Source organism: Chiloscyllium punctatum, chromosome 36, assembly GCF_047496795.1.
Source record: "Chiloscyllium punctatum isolate Juve2018m chromosome 36, sChiPun1.3, whole genome shotgun sequence".
NCBI classification, from domain to species: domain Eukaryota; kingdom Metazoa; phylum Chordata; class Chondrichthyes; order Orectolobiformes; family Hemiscylliidae; genus Chiloscyllium; species Chiloscyllium punctatum.
This window is the reverse complement of record NC_092774.1, coordinates 64477094-64501218: the sequence shown is the minus strand read 5'-3', so window position 1 is coordinate 64501218 and position 24125 is coordinate 64477094. Positions and strand designations below refer to the sequence as shown.

At 45.9% G+C, this 24125-nt stretch overlaps 1 protein-coding gene across 2 annotated transcripts; it reads left to right on the top strand.

Annotated features, from left to right (window-relative positions):
• Nucleotides 1-11994: 11994 nt before the first annotated feature.
• LOC140460587 (uncharacterized) lies at nucleotides 11995-21932 on the top strand. Of its 2 annotated transcripts, none has more exons than XM_072555194.1 (2): nucleotides 11995-12094; nucleotides 14822-21932. In XM_072555194.1, exon 2 carries the CDS (start codon nucleotides 15543-15545, stop codon nucleotides 16677-16679), a length of 1137 nt encoding a protein of 378 aa, XP_072411295.1. In that variant the 5' UTR covers nucleotides 11995-12094; nucleotides 14822-15542; the 3' UTR covers nucleotides 16680-21932. The 2 variants fall into 2 exon arrangements, with proteins under 2 accessions (XP_072411295.1, XP_072411297.1); XM_072555196.1 differs by lacking the exon at nucleotides 11995-12094 and adding an exon at nucleotides 12105-12221.
• Nucleotides 21933-24125: the final 2193 nt, after the last annotated feature.

Genomic DNA, 24125 nt, shown 5'->3' with positions numbered 1-24125 from the left:
AGTCTCAATCGATGGGTGGGAATCAGATAGCTTCCCTGTAAGATCGGGAGTCAGGCAGGGATGCCCCCTCTCACCCGCCTTGTTTGTGTGTTGCATAGAGCCATTTGCCGAATCCATCAGGAAGGATGCGAGCCTGAGAGGGGTGACTATTCCTGGCAGCGGGGGCCTGCAGGTTAAGGCCTCCCTGTACATGGATGACGTCGCTGTTTTCTGCTCGGATCCGCTGTCCGTGCACAGACTTGTGTGCATCTGCGACCAGTTCGAACGGGCCTCGGGGGCCAAGGTAAACCGAGGCAAGAGCGAGGCCATGCTCTTCGGGAACTGGGCCGACCAATCCTCTATCCCCTTCACCGTCAGGACTGACCACCTGAAGGTGCTGGGTATTTGGTTCGGGGGGGCTGGGGCGTGCGCCAAGACCTGGGAGGAGCGGATCAGAAAGATGAGACAGAAACTAGGCAGATGGGGGCAACGGTCGCTCTCCATCGCGGGAAAAAACCTGGTCATCAGGTGTGAGGTCCTCTCAGTATTGCTATATGTGGCACAGGTCTGGCCTATCCCCAGGACCTGTGCCGCCGCAGTCACCCGGGCCATCTTCCAATTCATTTGGAGATCAAAGATGGACCGGGTCCGAAGAGACTCAATGTACAAAGACCGGTGCAATGGGGGAAAAAACACGCCCAATGCCACCCTCACCCTGATGGCCACCTTTGTGTGTGGCTGCATCAAGCTGTGCGTGGATCCCCGGTACGCAAACACCAAGTGTCACTACGTACTGAGGTTCTACCTGTCCCCGGTGTTGCGAAGGATGGGCCTGGCCTCGCTGCCGCGGAACGCTCCGAGTAGTTGGACCGTTCCGTATCACCTGTCCTTCGTGGAGAAATTTATGAGGAAAAACACCTTTGACCACAAGTCCATCAGGAAGTGGTCAGCACGTAGCGTGCTTGAGACCCTTCGGGAAAAGGAGAGGGCGGATCCTGTCGAGCGGTTCCCTGAGCAGACTGTCAAAGCCATTTGGCAGAATGCCTCATCGCCAGAACTTTCCAACAAGCACCAAGACGTGGCTTGGCTGGTGGTGAGAAGGGCTCTGCCTGTGAGATCCTTTATGCACGCCCGGACTCTCTGCCGCACCGCACGCTGCCCTCGAAGTGGCTGCGGGGGGGACGAGACTGTCACACACCTCCTTCTGGAATGTGCCTATGCAGAGGAAGTCTGGAGAGGAATGCAGTGGTGCTTGTCGAGGTTCGTCCCGAGCAGCGCCGTGACGCGGGACTCCGTGCTCTACGGCCTGTTCCCCGGGACTCACACCGAGACGAACATTAACTGCGCCTGGAGGATCATCAACTCGGTGAAGGACGCTCTCTGGGCGGTCCGAAACCTGTTGATCTTCCAGCTGAAGGAGTTGACCCCGACCGAGTGTTGCAGACTGGCACATTCCAAGGTCCAAGACTACGTGTTGAGGGACGCGCTGAAGCTTGGGGCAGCTGCCGCCAAGGCGCGGTGGGGAAAGACCACCGTGTAAGATCGGCCTGCCGAAAGAAGAACAGGGGGCCCATACAGACGTTTTTTTGGGCTCTGCTGATGCCTCAGCCAAATATATGTACAAGATTGAAAAATGCACAGGATTGTAAATGACATTGATAAATTCGAATCTGTGTTTGGAAATGTGGACATATGTATGGCATGATCAAATGTACAGACCATCAAATCTTTTTATGAATAAAGTATATTTTTGAAATAAAAAAAAAAAAAAATCAACTGGGTTGTGAGTCCATTGTGCTAGCATTCTGGTTGCCCCAGGCAGTGTCTGTATCAGCTCTGCTGTTTCTCTCCGTATTGTCATCCGGCGGCCATCTTATGTGTCAAGTTGGCCAACTGATGGCTCAGTGATCACCTTATGTATCTGTGTGCCTAGTGTCACGCTTCCCTGTGCCATCTCCCACTTCTTTGCCACGGGGGGTGGGGTGGTTTTGTGATTTTGGGGGGGTGGGGGGTGGTTTTGGTGGGGTGGGGTTGGCGGTTTGGGTGGGGGGGTGGTGGGGAGAGAGAGAGATGTTAGAGATCTCAGGGGCAACTTTTTTGATGGAGGGGGTGGGGGGGTGTTTGGGGGGGTGAGGGGGTGGGGAGGGAGAGATGGTGGGGAGAGAGAGATGTTAAAGAGATCTCAGGGGCAACTTTTTTGATGGAGAGGGTGGTGCAGTCATGGAATGAGCTGCCAGACAAGGTGGTGGGGTTTGGTACAATTCTAACAGTTAAAAGGCATGTGGAAGGGTGTATGAATACGAAGGGTTCAGTGGATCGGGGCCAAGTGATGGCAAATGCGACTGGAGTCATAGAGATGTACAGCACGGAAACAGACCCTTTAGTCTGACTCATTCTTGCCGAACAGAAAGCCAACCAAATTTAGTCCCAGCTGCCAGCACCCGGCCCATATAGGGGCCAAGTGATGGCAAATGTGGGTAGATTAATTTAGGATATCTGGTCAGCTCGGACAAGTTGGGCCAAAGTGTCTGTTTCCGTGCTGTATGACTCTAATTATCTTCGGTGAAAGCAGAAGTGTGGTTGTGAAGACTGGACTTTCAGAGCAGCTTTCAAAGATGTTTTGCCCTGACTGGGAGCAGAAGAGTTTCACTGAACTGTGTCAGTGTTAATGCCTTGATGTCTCAATTTGCTCTCACCTTCCTGGGGACCTTAACCATTTTGTTCCACAAATAGCTGCTTTGCAGGTTATCCCATGAATTGACACACTTGTATTTGCTTCCCAGAATCAGACCTGCTCACTGTCAACTGTATCCCAGTGTTGTGGAGTTATCCAAAATGCAGAGAGATGTTAGTCTTGACGTTTTTGCTTTCCTGCCCCTGTAAGAATCAGCACCTTCAGGGGAATTAGTTAGAGCGGAGTGAGAACAGAGGGGGAGAGAGGGTGGGATTGTGCTTTCAATTTTGTGGAATAACAAAAGAAAAGAATATTCCACAGAAAGTAGATTCCTTGTTCAGAATTTCTACCCTGCACTGACAGTGATGACTTTTGTAATCTCTTTTTACGGAGTATTTGAAGATCTGATGACAGAAGTTTCAAAATCAACAGATGAAGGCCTTAAGCCTGAAACCCTCCTACTCGTCAGATGCTGCCTGACCTGCTGTGCTTTTCCAGCACTGCACTTTTCAAATCTGACTCTCCAGCATCCGCAGTCCTCACTTTGACAGTCACTCAATCCATCTGGACCGCAACGGTTTTCAACTATGATTCTGTGAGAAGGAGCAAAGCGTTTTGGTTCCTGTTTAAGTACGTTTTCAGCATCAGTGGGACTGGATGAGAGACCCTACTGTTGCAGCACACTGAGTGTGGAGCCTGAAACAGTTATATGGCCTGGAAAGAGGAATTCACGGTGGGGATAAACTCTGCACACGTTTGTGTGTGGCTGAAGCTCCGGTCATGGAGAAACCAGAGGAATCCCGCCTTATGGAGAAACCGTGGAAGTGTGGCGACTGCAAAAAAGGCCTCTGTTTCCCATCAGCCCTGGAGACTCATCGGCGCAGCCACACTGGGGAGAGGCGATTCCCCTGCCCTGTCTGTGGGAAGGGCTTCAGAGATTCCACCAACTTCCACACCCACCAGTGGGTCCACATGGGGGAGAGGCCCTTCAGCTGCCACGAGTGTGGGAAGGCCTTCACCAATTTTTCTAACATTCTAAGCCACCAGCAGGCCCACACTGGGAAGAGGCTGTTCCCTTACAGAGTGTGGGAAGGCCTTCAGGTATTCTCACTTGCTGACACACTAGCGGGTCCACATGGGGGAGAGGCCCTTCAGCTGCCCCGAGTGTGGGACGGTCTTCAAGCATTCCACTAACCTGCTGAACCACCAGTGGGTCCACACGGGGGAGAGGCCCTTCACCCACTCCTCCTACCTGCGGAGCCACCAGCGAGTTCAAGTGCCATCGCAGGGGGATTGAAGGAATGACGGTCGAGTGCCATTATCGACTGGACTATCAACCTGGTTCCGGGGACTCCCGGGTTCAATTCCCACCGCAGCAGATGGTGGAATTGGAATTTAGTCAGAAATCTGGAGTTCAGAATCTAACGGTGAAACCAATGTCGGTGGGGTGGGGGTGGAAGAAAACTCCCACCTTATTCACTCAGTTCGTTTTAAGGGAAAGAAACTGTCGTTGTGGGAGAGGATTCACTCAGTCATCCCAGCTGCATCCTTTACCCGATCTGGCCTACACGTGACTCCAGACCCACAGTAGTATGATTGACTCTGCTCCTCCCATCCAACTTACTTGGATACAGGATACGGGTTGAAATTGCGGAGTGAGGCAATACTTTCTCCGGGTTCAGGATGTACCAAGGATCCAATTACAAAGGGACAACTTGGTGGTGACTGATAATGAAGAAAGTGAGGGGTTGGAGGGAGTGTGTGCACTTTGACTGTGAGCTGTTTTTAAAACATTGCTACTTTTTCTATGCCTTTCTGTTGAGAGATTCTGAAGCTGTAACAAAGTTGGGTCGCAATAAAGATTTACCTGAACTTCACACCGAGTTCAGGCTCTCATTGAGAGCTTTGAATTGCAACAGGTTTTTGTTTTAAAACTGCTCATTTCTTTCAGATGAAAGTGAGAATTGCTGATGCTGGAGATCACAGTCAAGATGAGAGTGGTGCTGGCAACGCACAGCAGGTCAGGCAGCATCCAAGGAGCAGCAAAATCGACTTTTTCGGGCAATGTTGGTTTTCCTGCTCCTCAGATGCTGCCTGACCTGCTGTGCTCATTTCTGACAGCCTCCTGTACTATGTTTCCAATGTTGTGTATCGGTTGCAGTAGTGAATGAGTGGCCAGTATTGTTAGAAGTTGTGAATTTTTCAGGAGTGCATGTACTACATCATCCCATTGTCATTATACAGTTTCCGGGCAGCACTGGGAGGTGTGGGCTGTGTCCACTGGAAACGATGTGGAGGTGCTGGTGTTGGACTGGGGTGGATAAAGTTAAAAATCACACAACACCAGGTTACCTTCCTTCTGGTTTAGTTGGAAGTACTGTCTTTTGGAGTGCTGCTCCTTCATCAGGTAGCTGTGGAGCAGAATCAGAAGACACAGAATTTATAGCAAAAGCTGACGGTGTCATGCAACTGATAAGATACTGAACAAATCTAGATTGCGGATTAGTCTTTCATCTTTTTCCATGGGTTGCAGGTTTCAGTTCATTAATATTTAAACCCCAGAACTACTTTTAGTTCACCTTTTCGAGATGGTTTAAGGTTTTATAAAAATAGGTGACGTCTCAGCTCAGATACTGCATAAAAGGTGTGAGGTTCGAGTCTGTATCCTAGTCTTGAATCAAATTGGTTCTATCAACCAAATTAGGAATTTATAAAATATTACATGCAGTTTGTGTGCTTTTTGAGCAAAATTGAATATATCTGCAAATATAATTCTGCAAATGCAAATTCACCCCATAGACTTATGTGACTATATGTGCATGAGAGTGTGTGTGTGCGCATGCAATTTTGTGCATATATGCGAATGAAGTGTGTGTGTGAGATGGAGTAAAAGCCTGTGATATGGTGTGTGTGTTAGGGTGTGAGTGTGTGTGTGTGTGTGTCTGAGAGAGTGACAGATAAAGGCAAGGGGTTGCATTTTGCTAAAACAAGGAAGGGCAGGACTTGTACAGTTAATGGTAGGGCCCTGCATCGTGTTCTAGAACAGATTTATGGGGGGGGGGGCGTTGTGGAGGGGTTCTGGTACATAAAGTTAAAAATCTCTCAATGACAGGTTATCGTCCAACTGGTTTATTTGGAAGCACAAGTTTTCGGAGCGCTGCTCCTTCATGGGGTGTTTGTGGAGCAGGATCCTAAGACACAACCACCTGATGAAGGAGCAGTGCTCCAAAAGCTAATGCTTGCAAATGAGCCTGTTGCAGTATCACCTGGTGTGGTGTGAATTTTAACTTCGTACACCCCAGTCCAACACCAGCATCTCCAAATCAAGGACATAGTTCTTTGAAAATTGCATCATTAGTAGACAGGGTGGTGAAAGAGGCCCTCATTGTTCACACCGTTCAGTGTAGGAGTTAGGACATCACCTTGAGGTTGTACAGGATATTGGTGAGACCACGTTTACTGTACTGAGTACAGTTCTGGTCGCCCTATCGACGACCACAAGTTGATGGGTGACCTTATTTCGATTTATAAAGTCATGGGGCGTGTAGGAAAGGTAAATATCACAGAAGGAAAAAAATTATGCATCTCCCCTTTGTTACTTCTCTTGGCATTTGGACACTTAAATTCTGTCAGTAACAGCATCATCGCCTGAGAGCATACTGCGTGTGCTCGCCGGCGTCAGGTTGAAATTGCGCATGCTCCTCACTGCACACAAGGTACGTCTTGCGACTTTCTTTTGGTGGGCCATTCAGGAGCGCTGGAGGACCGGAAGGTGACTGGTCCTCCTGCCAATCAGAGCCTTCCTATTGTCTGAATCCAGAAGCTGGAACACGGGTTTCGGAAGTTGCTGCTCTCGCTCTGAATGAAGATTGAGTTTGTTTCAGACTTCCTTATTACTTCTGCTAATCTAATCGTTTTACCACATCTATCTGTGGCGTGCATTGCTACGGTCATTTTAATACATCTGCTTCTACGAGTCGACCACCTCCTTTAGTTAGTTATTTCTTGGAATATACCCTCACGATTCTGCCATGCGATTTTTGCAGAAGCAAGATGCAGCTACTTGTAACTGCTAGCAAGCACATCTAACTTAACATATCCCTCCCGCCATGACTCAGTCTTGTGATTTTTGCAGAAACAACACTCTTCGCAAGGGCCTCTCACAGTTACTGTAAATGCATTCAATACATAAACTACTCTCAACAAAAAAAACACTTCACCCATACAACATAAAAATCCGCACTCCGTTGTTAAAAAAACAGATGAACTCAAACTTGAATATATTCAATGGGCCCCTAAATGCAGGAAGATTTCCCACTTCTAATCCCAGTTGATCTTCCAAATATACCACTTGCCTTGTTGATTGCTTGCTGCATCTGTCTGAGGACTGGTGTAGAAGAACACTGAGGCCCCTTTGTACATCCATGCATCATTCCTGATGAAGGGCTCAGGCCTGAAATGTCGAATCTCCTGCTCCTCAGATGCTGCCTGTCCTGCTGTGCTTTTCCAGCCCCACACCTTTAGACTTTGATTCCAGCATCTGCAGGTCTCACTTTCTGCACATCGGACGCTGAGGGTTAACCTTTATAAGGGGCTTGGAGAGTCAATACCCCAGGTCTTTTCCCAGGGTAGGTGAGTGGGGAAAGGGACATGAGAGGCAACCTTTTCACACACACAGTGGTGCACGTATGGAACGAACTGCCAGAGGAAGTGATGGAGGCTGGAACAGGTACAACATTTAAAGCCCATTTTGATGGGTACACGAATAGGAAGAGTTTAGAGGGATATGGGCCATATGTGGGCAACTGAGACAAGATTAATTTAGGATATTTGGTCAGCACGGACGAGTTGGGCCAGAGGATCTGTTTCCGAGCTGTAACACTCAAATTGTATTCGGTGAATGCAGAAGTGTGGTTGGACTTTCAGAGCAGCTTTCCAAGATGTTGCGCCCTTACTGGGAGCAAAAGAAGTTACAATTAAGTCTTTCGTTTGTGAGACAGCAACTGAGTGAGGGAGTACGTCTGAGAGTTTGGTGGAAAGTGGGAATCCATTGTACTGTGGGGAAGAAGCCCTACCCTATCCAGTCACTTCTGCTGGTGGATGAGACCAGGCCTCAACTTGAGGGGAGTAGATTTAGGACAGAGATAAGGCGGAACTGCTTTTCCTGGAAGTAGTCAATCTATGGAATTTTCTGCTCAAGGAAGCAGTAGAGGCAACTTCATTAAGTATATTCAAAACATAGTTGGATGGGTATTTGCATGGTATGGGAGTTAAGGGTAGTCGGGACAATGCAGGGAGGAGGATCTCAGATGACGGATATATCAGCCATGATCATAATGAATGATGGAGCAGGTTCGATGGGCCAAATGGCCAACTCCTACTTCTTTTACTATGAAAGTATATAACCCTGCATTTCCCATGGCTAACCCACCTAACCTTCACATGCCTGGACATTATGGGCAATTTAGCATGGCCAATCCAAATCAAGGTGAGCAATGTAGTGATGTGGAAAATGAACATCAGAGAATGATAAAAAGGGACAAGGAGAGTAAATATACCAGCAATCCAAACTGGATTCTGAAGATCACAAAACTTGAAACTAAAAACGATGTTTCTGAATGTGTGGTGCATTGTAACAAAATTGATTGCACGCATTGAAGAGAATAATTATGATCTGAGACTCCTTACAGAGGCATGGCTTCGGGATGACAAGGATTGGATGCTGAATATCGAGGTGATAGTCAAATGGGAAGCTAGGTGAAGGTAGAGGGTTGATACTGCTCATCAAAGCACTGATCTCAGGAAAGTCTGGTGTCAGCTTGGATTTCAGGTCTTGATTTCTGTCCTCTGATGTCCCTGTATCCACAGAGTAAGATATTGGTCTGTTCTGCTCTGCTGGATTTCTGCTGAAGCTTTGACCCCCCCACCCCTACACCGTCTGGAATAATAAAACATTCAATCAAGACCCAAGCCACAATCCCCCAGCCTGTCAACCATCCAGACACAGAGTGTAGTCCTAGCCGGGAATCAAACAAGAAAAACAGAACAAAATTATAAATAAATAAATGCTTGTGCTTCATGTTTGTTCATGAGGAAGTAAACCAGAAATAGGGCTCTCCCACGATTCTTACAGTGCCCAACTTGAGGCATTTTCTCAGTCTAACATCTAACTATTCATACCCAACTATGATTTACAACAATATTTACACCAGCAGAATTAAACATCTGTTATCGAGTAGATATAGGGATATACAGCATGAAATAGACTGTTCTCTGTCTCATTCACACACATATACACATATACATCCATGGGGGTGAATTTGCAGGATTATTTTTGCAGAAACATTCTATTTTTCTCAAAATATGCACAACCTGTATGCTGTTCAATCCATGTAATATTTTGTAAATTCCACTTTGGAAATAGAACCAGTCTGATTCAAGATTGGGATACAGACAGACCCTGACTTCACAGCTTTAATGCATTGTCAGAGCTGAGATCTCACCTTTTGTTAAAAAACCTTGAGTTATTTCAAGAAGATGTCTTTCAGGAAATTCCAGGATTTACAAATGAATGATACGGCACCCCATACTAAAAGATGAAAGACTTAACAATCCAGGGTTTTTCAATATATCATTTCAGTGCACTATCAGGTTTTTCCATCCATTCTGTGCCTTATGGTTTTATTCTCCACAAAACCTGATGAAGGAGCCACGCTCCAAGTTCTAGTCATAGAGATGTACAGCATGGAAACAAACCCTTCGGTCCAACCCGCCCATGCCGACCAGATATCCCAACCCAATCTAATCCCACCTTCCAGCACCCGACCCATATCCCTCCAAACCCTTCCTAATCATATACCCATCCAAATGCCTCTTAAATGTTGCAATTGTACCCACCTCCACCACTTCCTCCGGCAGTTCATTCCATACATGCATAACCCTCTGCATGAAAGGTTGTCGTTTAGGCCCCTTTTAAATCTTTCCCTTCTCACCCTAAACCTATGCCTTCTAGTTTTCGACTCCCCCACCCTGGGGAAAAAGACCGAGGCTATTTGCCCTATCTATGCCCCTCATGATTTTATAAACCTCTCTAAGGTCACCTCTCAGGCTCTGATGCTCCAGGGTAAAATAAATGCCCCAGCCTCCCTCTCAGTCTGTATAACTGGTTAAAGCTCCTTCCCATAGTCAGCTCACTGGGACACACACACTCATTCTGTGTAACCAGTTAAAGCTCAGTTCACTGGTGTGTTCCTCTCTGAGTGCTTCCCTGCTCACGCTGATGTCCAGTACCTTTTGAAGCAGGTCAAATGGATTTCTCTTTCCAGACTCAACCCCCCAATGATATTGAGTGAACCTGTCAGATCTTGTTATGGAATTTCTTCCAAGATTTCTGTCTGCAGATCCTCCCCTTCTGATACCCTGTTAGCAAAGTTGAAACAAGTCATCACTGTCTGTACCGAATAGAAATTCTGATTATATTGTATGTGTCTGTGTACTAACTCAGTAACACACACCTGGTATTATTGATTCAAAATGCACAGGAGACGTGAGGAGGGAGGTGTCAGGACCTGGCACACTCTGAACCCCAACAGGCTGTTCCAAGTGGTCGTGAAAACATTTCAAAATGAAGTGGATGGCCATAGAGCTGTACAGCACAGAAACAGTCCATCTCATCCATGCTCACTAGATATCCGAAATTAATCTATCCTATTTACCAACACTTGGCCCATATCCCTCGAAACCCTACCCATTCACATACCCATCCAGCTGCCTTTTAAAAATTATATTTGTGCCAGCCTCCACCACAACCTCCAGCAGCTCATTGCACACACACACACCACCCCCTGTGTGAAAAAGTACAAATCTATGCCTTCCTCATCCCCCGTTTTACCTGTACTGATCCCTTCGGGGATCTCTGAGCTTGGACAGCAAGGACCCTTTGTTTCTCTGCACTCTGTAGGGATCTACTATTTATTACTTCCTTCCTTCCCTTAATAAATTTCCCAAACTGCCTGGAGATTAAATTCCATCGTTCTACCACATTTATTAGCTGATAGATATCAGAGTGTAGCCAGAGACCATCCTCCTCCCTCTGAACAATATCACCTTTCCAGCATTTACTCCTGGACAGAAGGGGCAGCACTATCTCCAGCTGAGCAGTGTGTTTGTTAGCTTATCAGCATTTCCAAATATATTAATCAAAAGTACCTCATGCTAGCTACACAATAAACCAGTGATGTTAGTTCCCATGATCTCTTTAGTTGTGCCCTTCTAGTTTTTCCTACATTCTAGTTAATGTTATTCTAATGTCACAGTTCGAGATTTAGTGCCAGCTTTTGCAACAATGGTCTTGCATTCCAGACCCTACTTAATATTTACCCAATGTCATGATTAGATATTTATTATCAATAGTCTCAAGCAGGCTGACTCTACTAATTATTAATTAGATATTTAATGTCATGTCCCAAATATTTATTGTCCCAATCCTGTCAATCATATTTAGCAGGTGAGGCTAACTTTACTGACTGTTATCTCTTCTTGCCACGGTGACCTTTCAGCCTCAACCTTACTCTGCTAATTAGTGTATGAGCTTTCCACTATCCTTTGCAACAAATTGGCAGTGGTCTCCATGCTCTAACCCTTCCCATGCTTTCATACTCTTTATTTTCCATACTACCTAAAAATAGACTCAGAGTTGTAGAGCACAGAAACAAACCCTTCGGTCCACGCTGACCAGATGTCCGAAATTAATCTAGTGACCCAATTGCCAGCATTTCACCCCTTACCCCTCTGAATCTTTCCTATTCATAACCGCATCCAGATGCATTTTAAATAATGTAATTGCACCAGCCTCCACCACTTCCTCTGGCAGCTCATTCCATAAACATACCACCCTCTGTGCGAAAAGATTGCCCCGAAGGACCTTCAGAAATCTTTCCCCTCTCACCCTAAATCTATGCCCTCCAGTTCTGGTCTCGGCGCCATGCCCCCACAACAAGGGGAAAAGACATACAAAAGTTGAGTAGCCAGACAACATGCAAAAGGAATAAAATATCGAGCCATAAGGGAAAAAAATTGTGGCTCTATCTTTTTTGGTATTTGGACACTTTAAATCTATCAGTAACACCAACATCCCCGTAGAGCATACTGCGCATGTTTGCCGGTTGCAGCAACGCAGTGCGCATGCTTGCCAGTGTCAGCAATACACTGGGCATGCTCACCGCTGTATGCAAACAAAGCCGTGAAACCTACTTTTAATTGACCAATAGGCAGCATTGGAGGACTGGAAGGAGACTTGTCCTCCTGCCAATCAGAGCAAGCCCATTGTCTGAATGCGGAAGTTGGACCATGAGCTTCTCACGCTGCGACTCCTGATCCTCTTTGTCTGAGTAAAGATTGAGCTTTACCCAGACTGCAAATTCCTTCCTATGTCCCAGATATGTGAGTATGGCACTCTCTTGCTCCCATTCCATTTCTTTTTCATTCTGGGGTTTAGTTGTTGACTTGCAGCAACTGAAAGAAAAGAGAGTGAATCCGAGAGGGACAGACTCCGGAAACGTTGGTCCAGGTCTGTGTCTCAATTTGCAAAATAGACAGGCATGAGGTGGAGAAGTCGACGTTTGGGGTGTAACCCTTCCTCGGGGCTGGGGCTGGGGCTGGGGCTGGGGCTGGGGCTGGGGCTGGGGCTGGGGCTAGAAGCTGCAGATAAAGGGGGTGGGAGTGAAGTGGGAATAGGTCAAGACAGGTAGAGGGTACGACCTGGATGGTCAATGGGAGGAATGAATCTGGCAGGGAACGAGGAGGGAGGTTTTTTGAAATTGGAAAACTCAACGTTGAGTCCTTCGGGCTGTAGGCTGCCTGGAAGATGAGGTGTGGTCCCTCCACAGAAAGGGGGTGGGAAGGGGAATTGAAATGGGTGGTAACTGGGAGGTCTGGTCAGCTCTGTGGACCCAGCTGTGAACCGTTCCCCAAGTTTGCTCTGGCTCTCCCCGATATAGAGAGGACCACAATCAGCAAACACAGGGCAAATGCAGTACCACAATATGAAGTTATAGCCTTGGCTGTGGCAAAGAAAAACAGAAAGGAGGTGCATTGTTTAAATGGAGATGTATTTGGATGTGGAGAAAGTGAGAACTGCAGATGCTGGAGATCATGGTCAAAAATTGTGGCACAGAAAGAGCACGGTAGGTGAGGCAGCATCTGAGGAGCAGGAGAGTTGACGTTTTGGGCACGAGCCCTTCATCTAGACTGATGTGTTGATGAGCAAAGAGACCTCAGTGTCCTCCTACTCCAGTCACTGCCAGTTGTCAGACAGGTGCAGCAGGCAATCAGCAAGGCAAGCATTATATTAGCAAGAGGAATTGAGTTCAGAAGTGGGGGTGTCTTCCTGCAGTTAGAGGGTCATTGAATATATTCAAGGCTGAGTTCATCTGATTTTTGAACAACAAAGAAGTGGATGTTTGTGGGGGAAGGCAAGAACATGGTTTTAAGACCAGTATAGAACAGTTCCAGAGTCATACAGCACAGAAACAGACCCTTTAGTCCAATTAGTAATAGAGATGTACAGCATGGAAACAGACCCTTTGGTCGAACTCATCCATGCCGACCAGATATCCCAACCCAATCCGGTCCCACCAGTCGGCACCTGGCCAGGATCCCTTGAAAGCTCTCCCATTCATATACCCCATCCAGATGCCTTTTAAATATTGCAATTGTACTAACCTCCACCACTTCCTCTGGCAGCTCATTCCAAACATGTACCACCCTCTGTGTGAAAAAGTTGCCCCCCAGATCTCTTTTGTATCTTTCCCCTCTCACCCTAAACCTATGGCCTCTTGTTCTGGACCACTGCCCCCGCCCCCCCGCTCTTTATCCTATCCATGCACTTCATGATTTTGTAAACCTCTATAAGGTTACTCTGTAGCCTCCAACGCTCCAGGGAAAACAACCCTAGCCACCCTATAGATCAAATCCTCCAACCCTGGCAACATTCTTGTAAATTTTTCTGAACCCTTTCAAGTTTCATAATGTCTTACCAATAGTAAGGAAATCAGAATTGCACACAATATTCCAAATGTGGCCTAATCAATGTCCTGTACAGCTATAACATAACTTCCCAAATCCTATACTCAGAGGATTGGGAAAGTTTTCAAAACCTACAAAAGACAACTGGGTAAGAATGGAGGGACAAACCAAACCTTTGAGGGTCAGCTTGGAGGCATCAAGGTCTCAGGACAGGGGGTGGGGATGAACCCAGCTATGGGCAATATGCCAGCAAATGGGACGAGATTAATTTAGGATATCTGGTCAGTACAGTTGTGTTGAGCAGAAGGGTCTGTTTCTGTGCTATATATCTCTATGACTCTGGCGTTGCACTAACATTTGCCACGTGAGTAGATTACTTACAGTGTGGAAACAGGCCCTTCGGCCCAACAAGTCCACACCAACCCGCCGAAGCGCAACCTACCCAGACCCATTCTCCTACATTTACCCTTTCACCTAACGCTACAGGCAATTTAGCATGGCCAATTCAGCTAACCTGCACATTTTTGGACTGTGGGAGGAAACTGGAGCACCCGGAGGAAACCCACCCAGACACGGGGAGAATGTGCAAACTCCACGCAGTCAGTCGCCTGAGGTGGGAATTGAACCTGGGTCTCTGGCTCTGTGAGGCAGCAGTGCTTACCACCGTGCCACCCCGAGTAGGTTCACTTTCTCTCTACTGTCAATGTTAATGCCTTGACGTCGCATTTTGCTCCAACCTTCCCGGGGACGATAACCATTTTGTGTCTGGTTGTTCCTAAAGAAGCTGCGTGACAGGTTCACCCTGAATTGGCACTTTCTTTTTGCTTCCCAAAATCAGACCTGCTCACTCTCAGCAGTATCCCAGTGTTGTGAAAGATATTAGCTTTTCAGGCGGAGATATTCAAAGTTCAGAGAGATGGCAGTCTTGACATTTTTGCTTTTCTGCTCTGTAAGATCCTGAATCAGCACCCTCAGGAGAAATTAGTTAGAGCTGAGTGAGAACAGAGGGGGAGAGAGAGTGGGATGATGCTTTCAATTATGTGGAATAACAAAAGAAAAGAATATTGCACAGAAAGTAGAATTGCTTGTTCAGAATTTCTACCCTGCACTGTCAGTGATGACCTTTGTAATCTCTTTATACAGAGTACAGTAGCGCCTCAACATACGAACGACCCCATTCATGTACAAATCGGTTTACGAACAGGATTGTACGTAAAATTTTGCTTCAACGTACACACGAAATTCAAGGTATGAACGCAAAAAGCCCATGTGCGACCACATGGTTTCATTGTTCTGCTTTGCTACGCGCTTGTTGAACGCAAAAGCTCTCGGGCCCCGAGTGATCTCATTCAGTCCGTCTTTGGTGCGTGTGCTGTGAACAGCCGTCCAAGCATTCTTACACTATCCGAACAATGGGAAAAGTTGATTCAGTTCACTGAAACCAGGAATGGATTAAGTTTGTAATTCGAGACACTACTGTATTTGAAGATCTGAAGACGGAAGTTTGAAAATGAACAGATGAAGGCCTTATGCCCGAAACATCGACTCTCCTGCTCCTCAGATGCTGCCTGACCTGCTGTGCTTTTCCAGCACTGCACTTTTCAGCACTGACTCTCCAGTGTCTGCAGTCCTCACTTAGACGTCAATGTCTGACAGTCACTCAATCCATCGGGACCGCAACGGTTATCAACTATGATTCTGTGAGAAGGAGTAAAGCTTTTTGGTTCCTGTTTGAGTACGTTTTCAGCATCAGTAGGACTGGATGAGAGACCCTACCATTGCAGCGCACTGAGTGTGGAGCCTAAAACAGCTATACGGTCTGGAAAGAGGAATTCACAGCAGGAAGTGGCTCCACACTTCGGCCATGGAGAAACCTGAGGAATCCCACCTCTTGGAGAAACCGTGGAAGTGTGGTGACTGTGGGAAAGGCTTCCGTTTCCCATCTTCCCTGGAGATTCATCGGCGTAGTCACACCGGGCAGAAGCCGTACCTCTGCCCTGTCTGTGGGGAGGGCTTCAGACATTCCTCCACCCTGCTGACCCACCAGCGGATCCACACGGGGGAGAGGCCCCACAGCTGCCCCGAGTGCGGGAAGGCCTTTACCCAGGTCTCTGGACTGCTAAACCACCAGTGGGTCCACACGAGGGAGAGGCCCTTCAGCTGTCCCGAGTGCAGGAAGGCCTTCAGTGATTCCTCCTCTCTGCTGAGGCACCAGCGGGTCCACACGGGGGCGAGGCCATTCAGCTGTCCCGAGTGCGGGAAGGCCTTCAGCGATTCCTCCTCTCTGCTGAGGCACCAGCGGGCCCACACGGGGGCGAGGCCATTCAGCTGTCCCGAGTGCGGGAAGGCCTTCAGCGATTCCTCCTCTCTGCTGAGGCACCAGCGGGTCCACACGGGGGCGAGGCCATTCAGCTGTCCCGAGTGCGGGAAGGCCTTCAGCGATTCCTCCTCTCTGCTGAGGCACCAGCGGGCCCACACGGGGGCGAGGCCATTCAGCTGTCCCGAGTGCGGGAAGGCCTTCAGCGATTCCTCCTCTCTGCTGAGGCACCAGCGGGCCCACACTGGGGAGAGGTCCTTCAGCTGTCCCGAGTGCGGGAAGGCCTTCAGTGATTCCTCCTCTCTGCTGAGGCACCAGCGGGTCCACACGGGGGAGAGGCCCTTCAGCTGCCCCGAATGCAGGAAGGCCTTCAGCAATTCCTCTGCCCTGCTAAGGCACCAGCGGGTCCACACCGGGGAGCGGCCCTTCAGCTGCACTGAGTGCAGGAAGACTTTCAGCAATTCCTCCACCCTGCTGACTCACTGGCGGGTCCACACTGGGGAGAAACCCTTCAGCTGCCCCGAGTGCGGGAAGGCCTTCAGCAATTCCTCCGACAGGCTGACCCACCAGCGGGTCCACACCGGCGCGAGGCCATTCCCCTGCCCCGAGTGTGGGAAGGCCTTCACCCGCTCCTCCAACCTCCGGAGGCACCAGCGAGTTCATGTACAATCGCAGGGGGATTGAAGGAGCGATGGCTGAATGCCATTATTCACTGGACCATCAACCCAGTTCCCGGGACTCCCGGGTTTGAATCCCGCTGCGGCAGATGGCGCTATACAGGGTATGGGTTGAAATTGCTGAGTGAGGCAACACTTCCTCCGGGTTACGGCTGTACCAAGGATCCAGTTAGAAAGGGACATCTTGGTGCTGATCAATAATAAAGACAGTGAGGTGGGGTGAGGGTGTAGGCTTTGTGAGTGAGTGCGCTTTGATCTTGGCTATTTATTGCACTCATCATTACACGATGGAGTGTCCATTTCGAGTTTTTACGAAGCTCGTCGACGTATAACGTTAACCCCTTTCCAGCGAAACCACAGCCAGAAGATCTAAAAAGGGACGGTTAAAAAAAAAAATGACATTGTAATGCAGAATTCCAGCAGGGCAGGATGAGCTAGGGCTTTCAACCATTGAACAGGATACCCTATCATCCTCTGTTGTGTGAGGCTTGTGATTTATTTAATTATAAACACCCAACTATCCTCCACCCTTACCTATGTGACCTAAAATTAAACAACTTTATTAATAAAAATTAAAATAAGTAAAATCTAAGATTAAAACTCGCTAAAAGCTCCTAAAACTATAACCACTAAAACCATTACAATACTTAAAATTACTAAAATTAACAAACGAAATACAATTATAAAATACTAATATTGCCGAAGTTCCTACGAGTCCATAAACATTCTCAGGAGTTCAAGAGTCAAAGATAAAGTAAGGTTTGAGATATTTCGAGCGAACGTTTTATATTTTTCTATCCCAAGGATCTTCATCAGGTCCGAGTTCTTACCGAACCATTTTCCTCGGGCGCCCATAACAAACCCACAAAACGATACGGTTCCACTACCGGTTAAATTCCTTATCTCTTGGTCAAGATGTCCGTATTTCCTGGTCTTTTCCTCCCAAGCCTCCTCGAGGGAATTGATCTGAAAGTCCGATCTTATTGTTACATCCACCACCACGGACTGCATATCCTTTTGCAAGACAATATCTGGTATCCACAGTTTATCAGATTTGTCTCGTATCCGTGGCTCGACAAAGATTGTCCATCCATACTTCCTAACGAATCCAATTAATTCCTCTACAATTCTGTTGTGCCTCTTAATTCGCATGTTCTTTACAAAGGGGCACCAACCCGAAATATGAGCAACAGTTTCAGAAGTTTCATCACACCTTCTACAATTCTTGATATTGAAAGGCCTTCCATACGTCAATGATGCCCTCGTTGGATACAGGTTAGCTCTTAACAGCAGCGAATTAATCACTTTGGACGATTTCATGTGCTGCATCCTCTGTAGCCAACTATTTGAGATGTTATCATTCTTATAATAGTGAATTCCTGCACCTTGGCAGGGGAGGGTCATCCATTTTTGCATCTCCACGGCTCTCCAATTTGCATAATTTGCACTCCCATATTCTTCCAAGCCGTCTTCGTCTTCATCGCTATTCACGACAATATCCCTTTCCTCTGATCCATAAATAATCTCTGGATTCCAGATATTTCCCATCACTCTTAGTTTACTCAACCTCCGCATTCGATCCTCCACGCTACTTCCGGCAAATTTAAATGATGCATGTAGCACCCCGTCCTCCGATCTCAGTAGCGATCCATATTTCCTCATTATCGAAATCGGGATAAATGTCGATAAGCGGTTTATGGCAAGGCCTCCATCTCGAGACTTGGCATATAAAATGCCATCTGTGATGGATTGTGGTAGGTGTAAGATCTCTTTGATCGCGTTCTTAATAATACTATCCAATTTCTTTAAATAATTCAGAGAAACCTCTGATAAAACCAGGTTATAAAATAGCCTCGGGATAAAATACGTTTTTAAAATTTCAATCTTTTGAACGGGTTTCAGGGATGAACCTTTTTAAGTTCCCTAGCCATAATTCTAGTTGATTTTCCCAGTTGGCCTTACTAATCCCCAGCCAGGGGTCAATCTTGGCCCCTAAATATTTATCAGTGGTCCCTGGCTCAATAAATTGAATCTCCCGATCTTCAAATTTCCAATTAGGCTTGTCATTGTATATAAAGGACTTATTCTTGTGACTAAAGTAAAACCCTTTAGTTTTTTTAATATTAACCTCCAGTCCTGTGTTCCGACAAAATCTTTCCACTATTCTAAGATTAAATACCATACCCTCATACGTCTCACTAATTAGGGCAATATCGTCGGCAAATGCCAACGTTGCACAATGGCAACCCTTCCCATCCTCATCCAGGAATATCCCCTTTTGTTTCTCTTCAATTGTACTAATCAGCGGATCCATAATTATATTAAACAAAATCGGCGATAAAGCATCGCCCTGCTTAACCCCGCATAAAATCGGCATATTATCGGTTTTACAGTTAAAACCCTCGATGTGGGTAAAATTATTTTCATAAAGATCCCTAACTAGTTGTATAAAAACTCCCGGGAACTGGAGTCTTCTAAGAGCTGTCACAATCAATTTATGTCCCACAGAGTCGAAGGCTTTGGCTAAGTCTACAAAGACTATTGCCAGATCCTTCCTCTTATATTTTGCCCCATTTATTATATTTTCTAAGATCTTGATATTCTCCTCACACCCTGGGACTCCCGTCATAAATCCTTTTTGTCTTTTATTTAAATTAATAATCTTATTCAATCTATTAGCCATAAACTTAGTAAAAATTCTTAGTAACATTAGACCAATAGTAATTGGTCTCCAGTTGTTAATATCTAATAATTCTTCCTCATTGTTACTTTTTGGGATAAGTACGGTCCTACTGACCTTCAGCTGGTCTGGTATCCTGCCCGTGGCCACCCAGATTGAGTACAGTCTTGGCAGCAGCATATTATCCTTATTAAAAATTTTAATAATGTCTCCCATTGTCATCCCATCGGGACCCGCAGCAGTCTTGATGTCCATCGCCTTAATGGCACGATCAACATCTTCTACCGCTACAGGTCCCGTTAGAATTGCAAACTGGGATTCCTCTATCTGATTATTATACTTTGCAAAACACCTCAAATTATTCTTCTCATTAACCTTTGTCAATTTACCCTTGAAATAATCTTCTAAATCTTTCTTTTCTAGAGGGCACTTGCTTCTACCCGGAGCACCCATTAGGGTTCTAGCTAAATATTGATGTTTTGTTTTAAAAAGGACCTGCATCTCTTTAAATTTTCCTTTTTTCTTACCATATCTACTTTTTGCACCACTAACCTTCTTATTCTTCCTTACTCCACTATCCTTTATTTTAACATCTGTCCATTTATTATGTTTAGTCTTATTGCTAATGTTTTCTTTACTCTTCTTCTCTATCTTATTCTCTATCTTATTATGTTTAGTCTTATTGCTAATGTTTTCTTTATTCTTCTTTTCTATCTTATTTAGGATCATCTTCATAATCTTTTCATACTCATTTTTCCCCTTTTTATTCCTACCCAGGTTCACTTCAATTAAATTAAGTAGTTCATCCACTGATCCCTCCGGGCAATCCAAATTATTAATATCATTATGAATACTATCTATCCCTTCTTGTAACCTATCCACAATCTCATTATTTTCCTCTTCTTCCTCATCCACATTACTATTCGACAATATCTCATCATCTACTTCAATCTTTTTATCATTCTTTTTAGTTTTAGTTTTCTTGGTTAACAGATGCCTTTTATCTGAGATTTGCTTTGCAGTCTTTGATCCTAACCTTTCCGCAATCAATTTATTAATATTCCTACTGCCGGCAAATTCCAACTCTAATTTTAGCAACATATCCACTTCCTCAGCTGACCACACACCCTTCCTATTACTCTCCTTACTAACATCTTTCTTCCTACCCTCACTGCTCTTTATCTTCCTCTTCTCATTCCTCAAACTAGGGTGTGCATGCCCCTCATGCTGCCCAAGGCCTCTGGCTGTACTAAATCTTAAAGGACATAAATCACATAAATACTTCTTCAATTCCATCTCCAAATTATTGCTACCACTATTCTCACGAGCACCGACCTCAACATTTAAATTATCAATAACCCCCTTGGTACACTTTGAGAAGTGACAAGCCACTGCCTGGTAGCTCCCTTCCCAGCTACACTTACTGCACCTTATCCTAATGGCCTTAATCCCTTTGCATATTTTAAGATGTTTCCTAAAACCCCCCGTTGTGTTATCAATATTCTTACAATATTTACACTTAAAATCATCTATGGGGTAGTTAATAATTACTTCTAGTTCCTCAGGTTTCTCTGCAATTATTGGATGGATAATCCTTTCATCCCCTTTCTCATCCTCGCTCTCCGGAACTCCGCTACAATTAAAATTAAAGGGCCCTTTAAAATTCGAATTAAAAATTGTGCAGCTCTTAAGTGGACTACGCTGTAGAGGGGCCTTCTCTCTCAGCCTATCCATTCGAATTTCCGCAGTACTGTTCTGGGCACTGTTAACGGTGTCCCCGTGCCTGCCCGAGGACAACCTAGCCGGAACAAATCGTAAAGTCTCGTCCGTCTGTGTCTGGGTAGAGACGGATTGAACAGATCGGGTTTGGCTGGCACATTTTGCGCACGGAGCCGCCAATAACCACCGTGCGGGGCGGTTGTTTACCCGGTCTCCCACCCAACCGGATATTCTGGAATCAGCCATACACGCCTCGACCAGATTTAGTTTCTCACAGACCGAAAGGTCACCAGCCGTCTCGTATCTTTCACAGGAAGGTCGTATTAGCCGGCCTACTCCGAATAACGCTCTAACAACGGTAAAACGATAAAACCGCCCGTGGCGCAAAGTACAGGCAAAACCAGGTAAAACCAAAGATAACCAGAGATAAAACAATGGTAAAACACTGATAAAACCCGAACCAAAACGCCAACAAACAGCTTAAAATCGCCACCGTCAAGAGCCTCCTCGTTTCGGTCGTTACCAGGGGGAACCACGTGGAGGTTCGACCTACTTTGCAGTTGATAAATACGTAAAAACAACTGCAAAGGTGACTACACAGGCAGTGGTCTGAGACCAAAACCTAAACACACTGTAGTCACATCCCCCCGTTTAAAAAGCAGCTGCTTTTTCTCTGCTTTTTTTTGCTGAGGGGGATTTGAAGCTGTAACAAAGTTGAGTCACAATAAAGGTTAAGTGAACTTAACGCCGAGCTCAGACTCTCATTGAAGGCTTTGAGCTCCGAGACGTTTTTGTTTTAAACCTACTCATTTCTTTCAGCCTCCTGCACTATGTCGTGTATCAGATGGATCAGTGAATGAGCAGCCAGTATCGTGAGAAATTGTCAATTTTTCAGGAGTGCAGAGTGTGTCGTTTCATCGGCGTTGTAAGGTTACCTGGCAGCATCGGGTGGTGTGGGCTGTGTTCACCAGAAACGATGTGGAGGAGCCAATGTTGGACTGGGCTGGATAAAGTTAAAAATCACACAACACCAGGTTATAGTCCAACAGGTTTATTTGGAAGTATGAACTTTTGGAGCGCCGCTCCTTCATCATGTAACTGTGGAGCAGAATCATAGGACACAGATTTTATAGCAAAAGATCACAGTGTCATGCAACTGAAATGACATATTAAAAACCAAGATTGCTGTTAAGTCTTTCACCTTTTAGACTGAGTTGCAGGTTTCAGTTCATTAATCTGTGAATCCCAGAACTACCATTAATTCACGTTCTCGAGATGACTAAAGGTCTTTTTTTAAAAAAGTGACACCTCAGCCCAGACAATGCATTAAAGGTGTGAGGTTCGAGTCTGTCAGTAACCCAATCTTGAATCAGACTGGTTCTCATTCCAAAGTAGGAATTTATAAAATATTACACGGATTGACTGCCTGCAGTTTGTGCACTTTGTGAGCAAAGTAGAATGTATCTGCAAACATAATTCTGCCAATACAAGTTTGCCCACAAAGTGATGTGTGAATGTGTGCATGTAAGTGTGTGCGCGCATGCTTGGTAAAGTGAGAGTGTGATGGAGTATATGCCTGTGAGTGTGTTGGGGGTGTATGTGTGGGTGTCTGAGAGAGCACGTGTGTATGAGTGAGGTATTAATAAAAGCAAGGCTTGCATTTTGCTAAAACAAGGAAGGGCAGGACTTTGTACAGATTTTGGTAGGGCCCTGTGTCGTGCTGTAAAAGAGAGACATGATGGGGTTCAGGTTCACAGTTCTTTGAAAGTTGCATCGCTGCTAGACAGGGTGGTCAAGAAGGCATTTAGCAAACTTGCCTTCATTGTTCACACCATTGAGTAGAGGGGTTGGGACATCATGTTGAGGTTGTACAGGATGTTGGTGAAGCCACTTTCAGAGTACTGAGTATGCTTCTAGTGTCCCTGTAATAGGAAGAATTCTATTACAGAGTGTTCAGCAAAGATTTACCAGGATGTTGCCAAGACTGGAGGGTTTGAGTTATAAGGAGAGGCTGGGACTTTATTCACTGGAGCACAGGAAATTGAGGGGTGACATCATTGAGATTGATAAAATCATGAGGAGTGGAGGTAAGGTGTACACCAAAGGGCTCTTCCTTAGCGTAGGGGAGCTCAAGACTAGGGGGCATATTTCTTTAAAGTGAGAGGAGAGAGATTTAAAGGGAACCTGAGGGGCAACGTTTTGGCAGAGGGTGGTTTGCATGTGGAATGAACTTGGATGAGGATGTGGTAGATGCAGATGAAGTTACAAATTTTAAATGACATTTGGATGAGTACATGAATAGAAAGGTTTAGAGGGACATGGGCCAAACGCAGGCAAGTGGGACAAGCTTAGTTTGGGAATCCTGACTGAGTGATCTTATTGAAACCAGTAGAATTCTGAAAGGGGCTTGACAGGATAGATGCAGATAAAATGCTCCTTTGTGGGGAGGGTCATAGAATCCCAACAATGTGGAAGCAGGCCATTCAGCCCATCTATTCCACATTATCCCTCAGAAGAGCATCTCGCTCACATCCATCCCATGGCCAATCCACCCGAAGTTTCACGTTCCTTGTCACTAAGGATAATTTAGCACAGCCTATCCACCCTAACCTCTACACCCTAATCTATAAATTACCTTCTCAAAAATGTCATTTAAATGTAGAATTTTTCTCTAAGAACAATGTCAGTCCTGACTCAACATTCGGGCGCAGACAGAATTCACACTTTTTGTTAGAAAAGCTCTGCATTTGAATGACGTTCTTGAGAAGGTAACAAAAAACAAGTTCTGGGATTAACAAATCAAAGAGCAGAAACCTATTCTAAAGGTGAAAGATTTAATCTAAAATTGTTTGATGTGTCACATTTCCGTGACGCTAGACTCCTTTGAATATAAATTGTGATCATGATCTCATTCTCCACAACCACCTGATGAAGGAGCAGCGCTCCGAAAGCTAGTGCTTCCAAACAAACCTGTTGGATTATAACTTGGTGTTGTGTGATTTTTGACTTTGTCCATGGGAAACACAAGAGTTGTGGAACTGTTCTTATTTTGTG

What these genes read in the sequence shown, in the direction of transcription:
- LOC140460587 (XM_072555194.1), top strand. Translation starts at nt 15,543, where the DNA reads ATGGAGAAACCTGAGGAATCCCACCTCTTGGAGAAACCGTGGAAGTGT.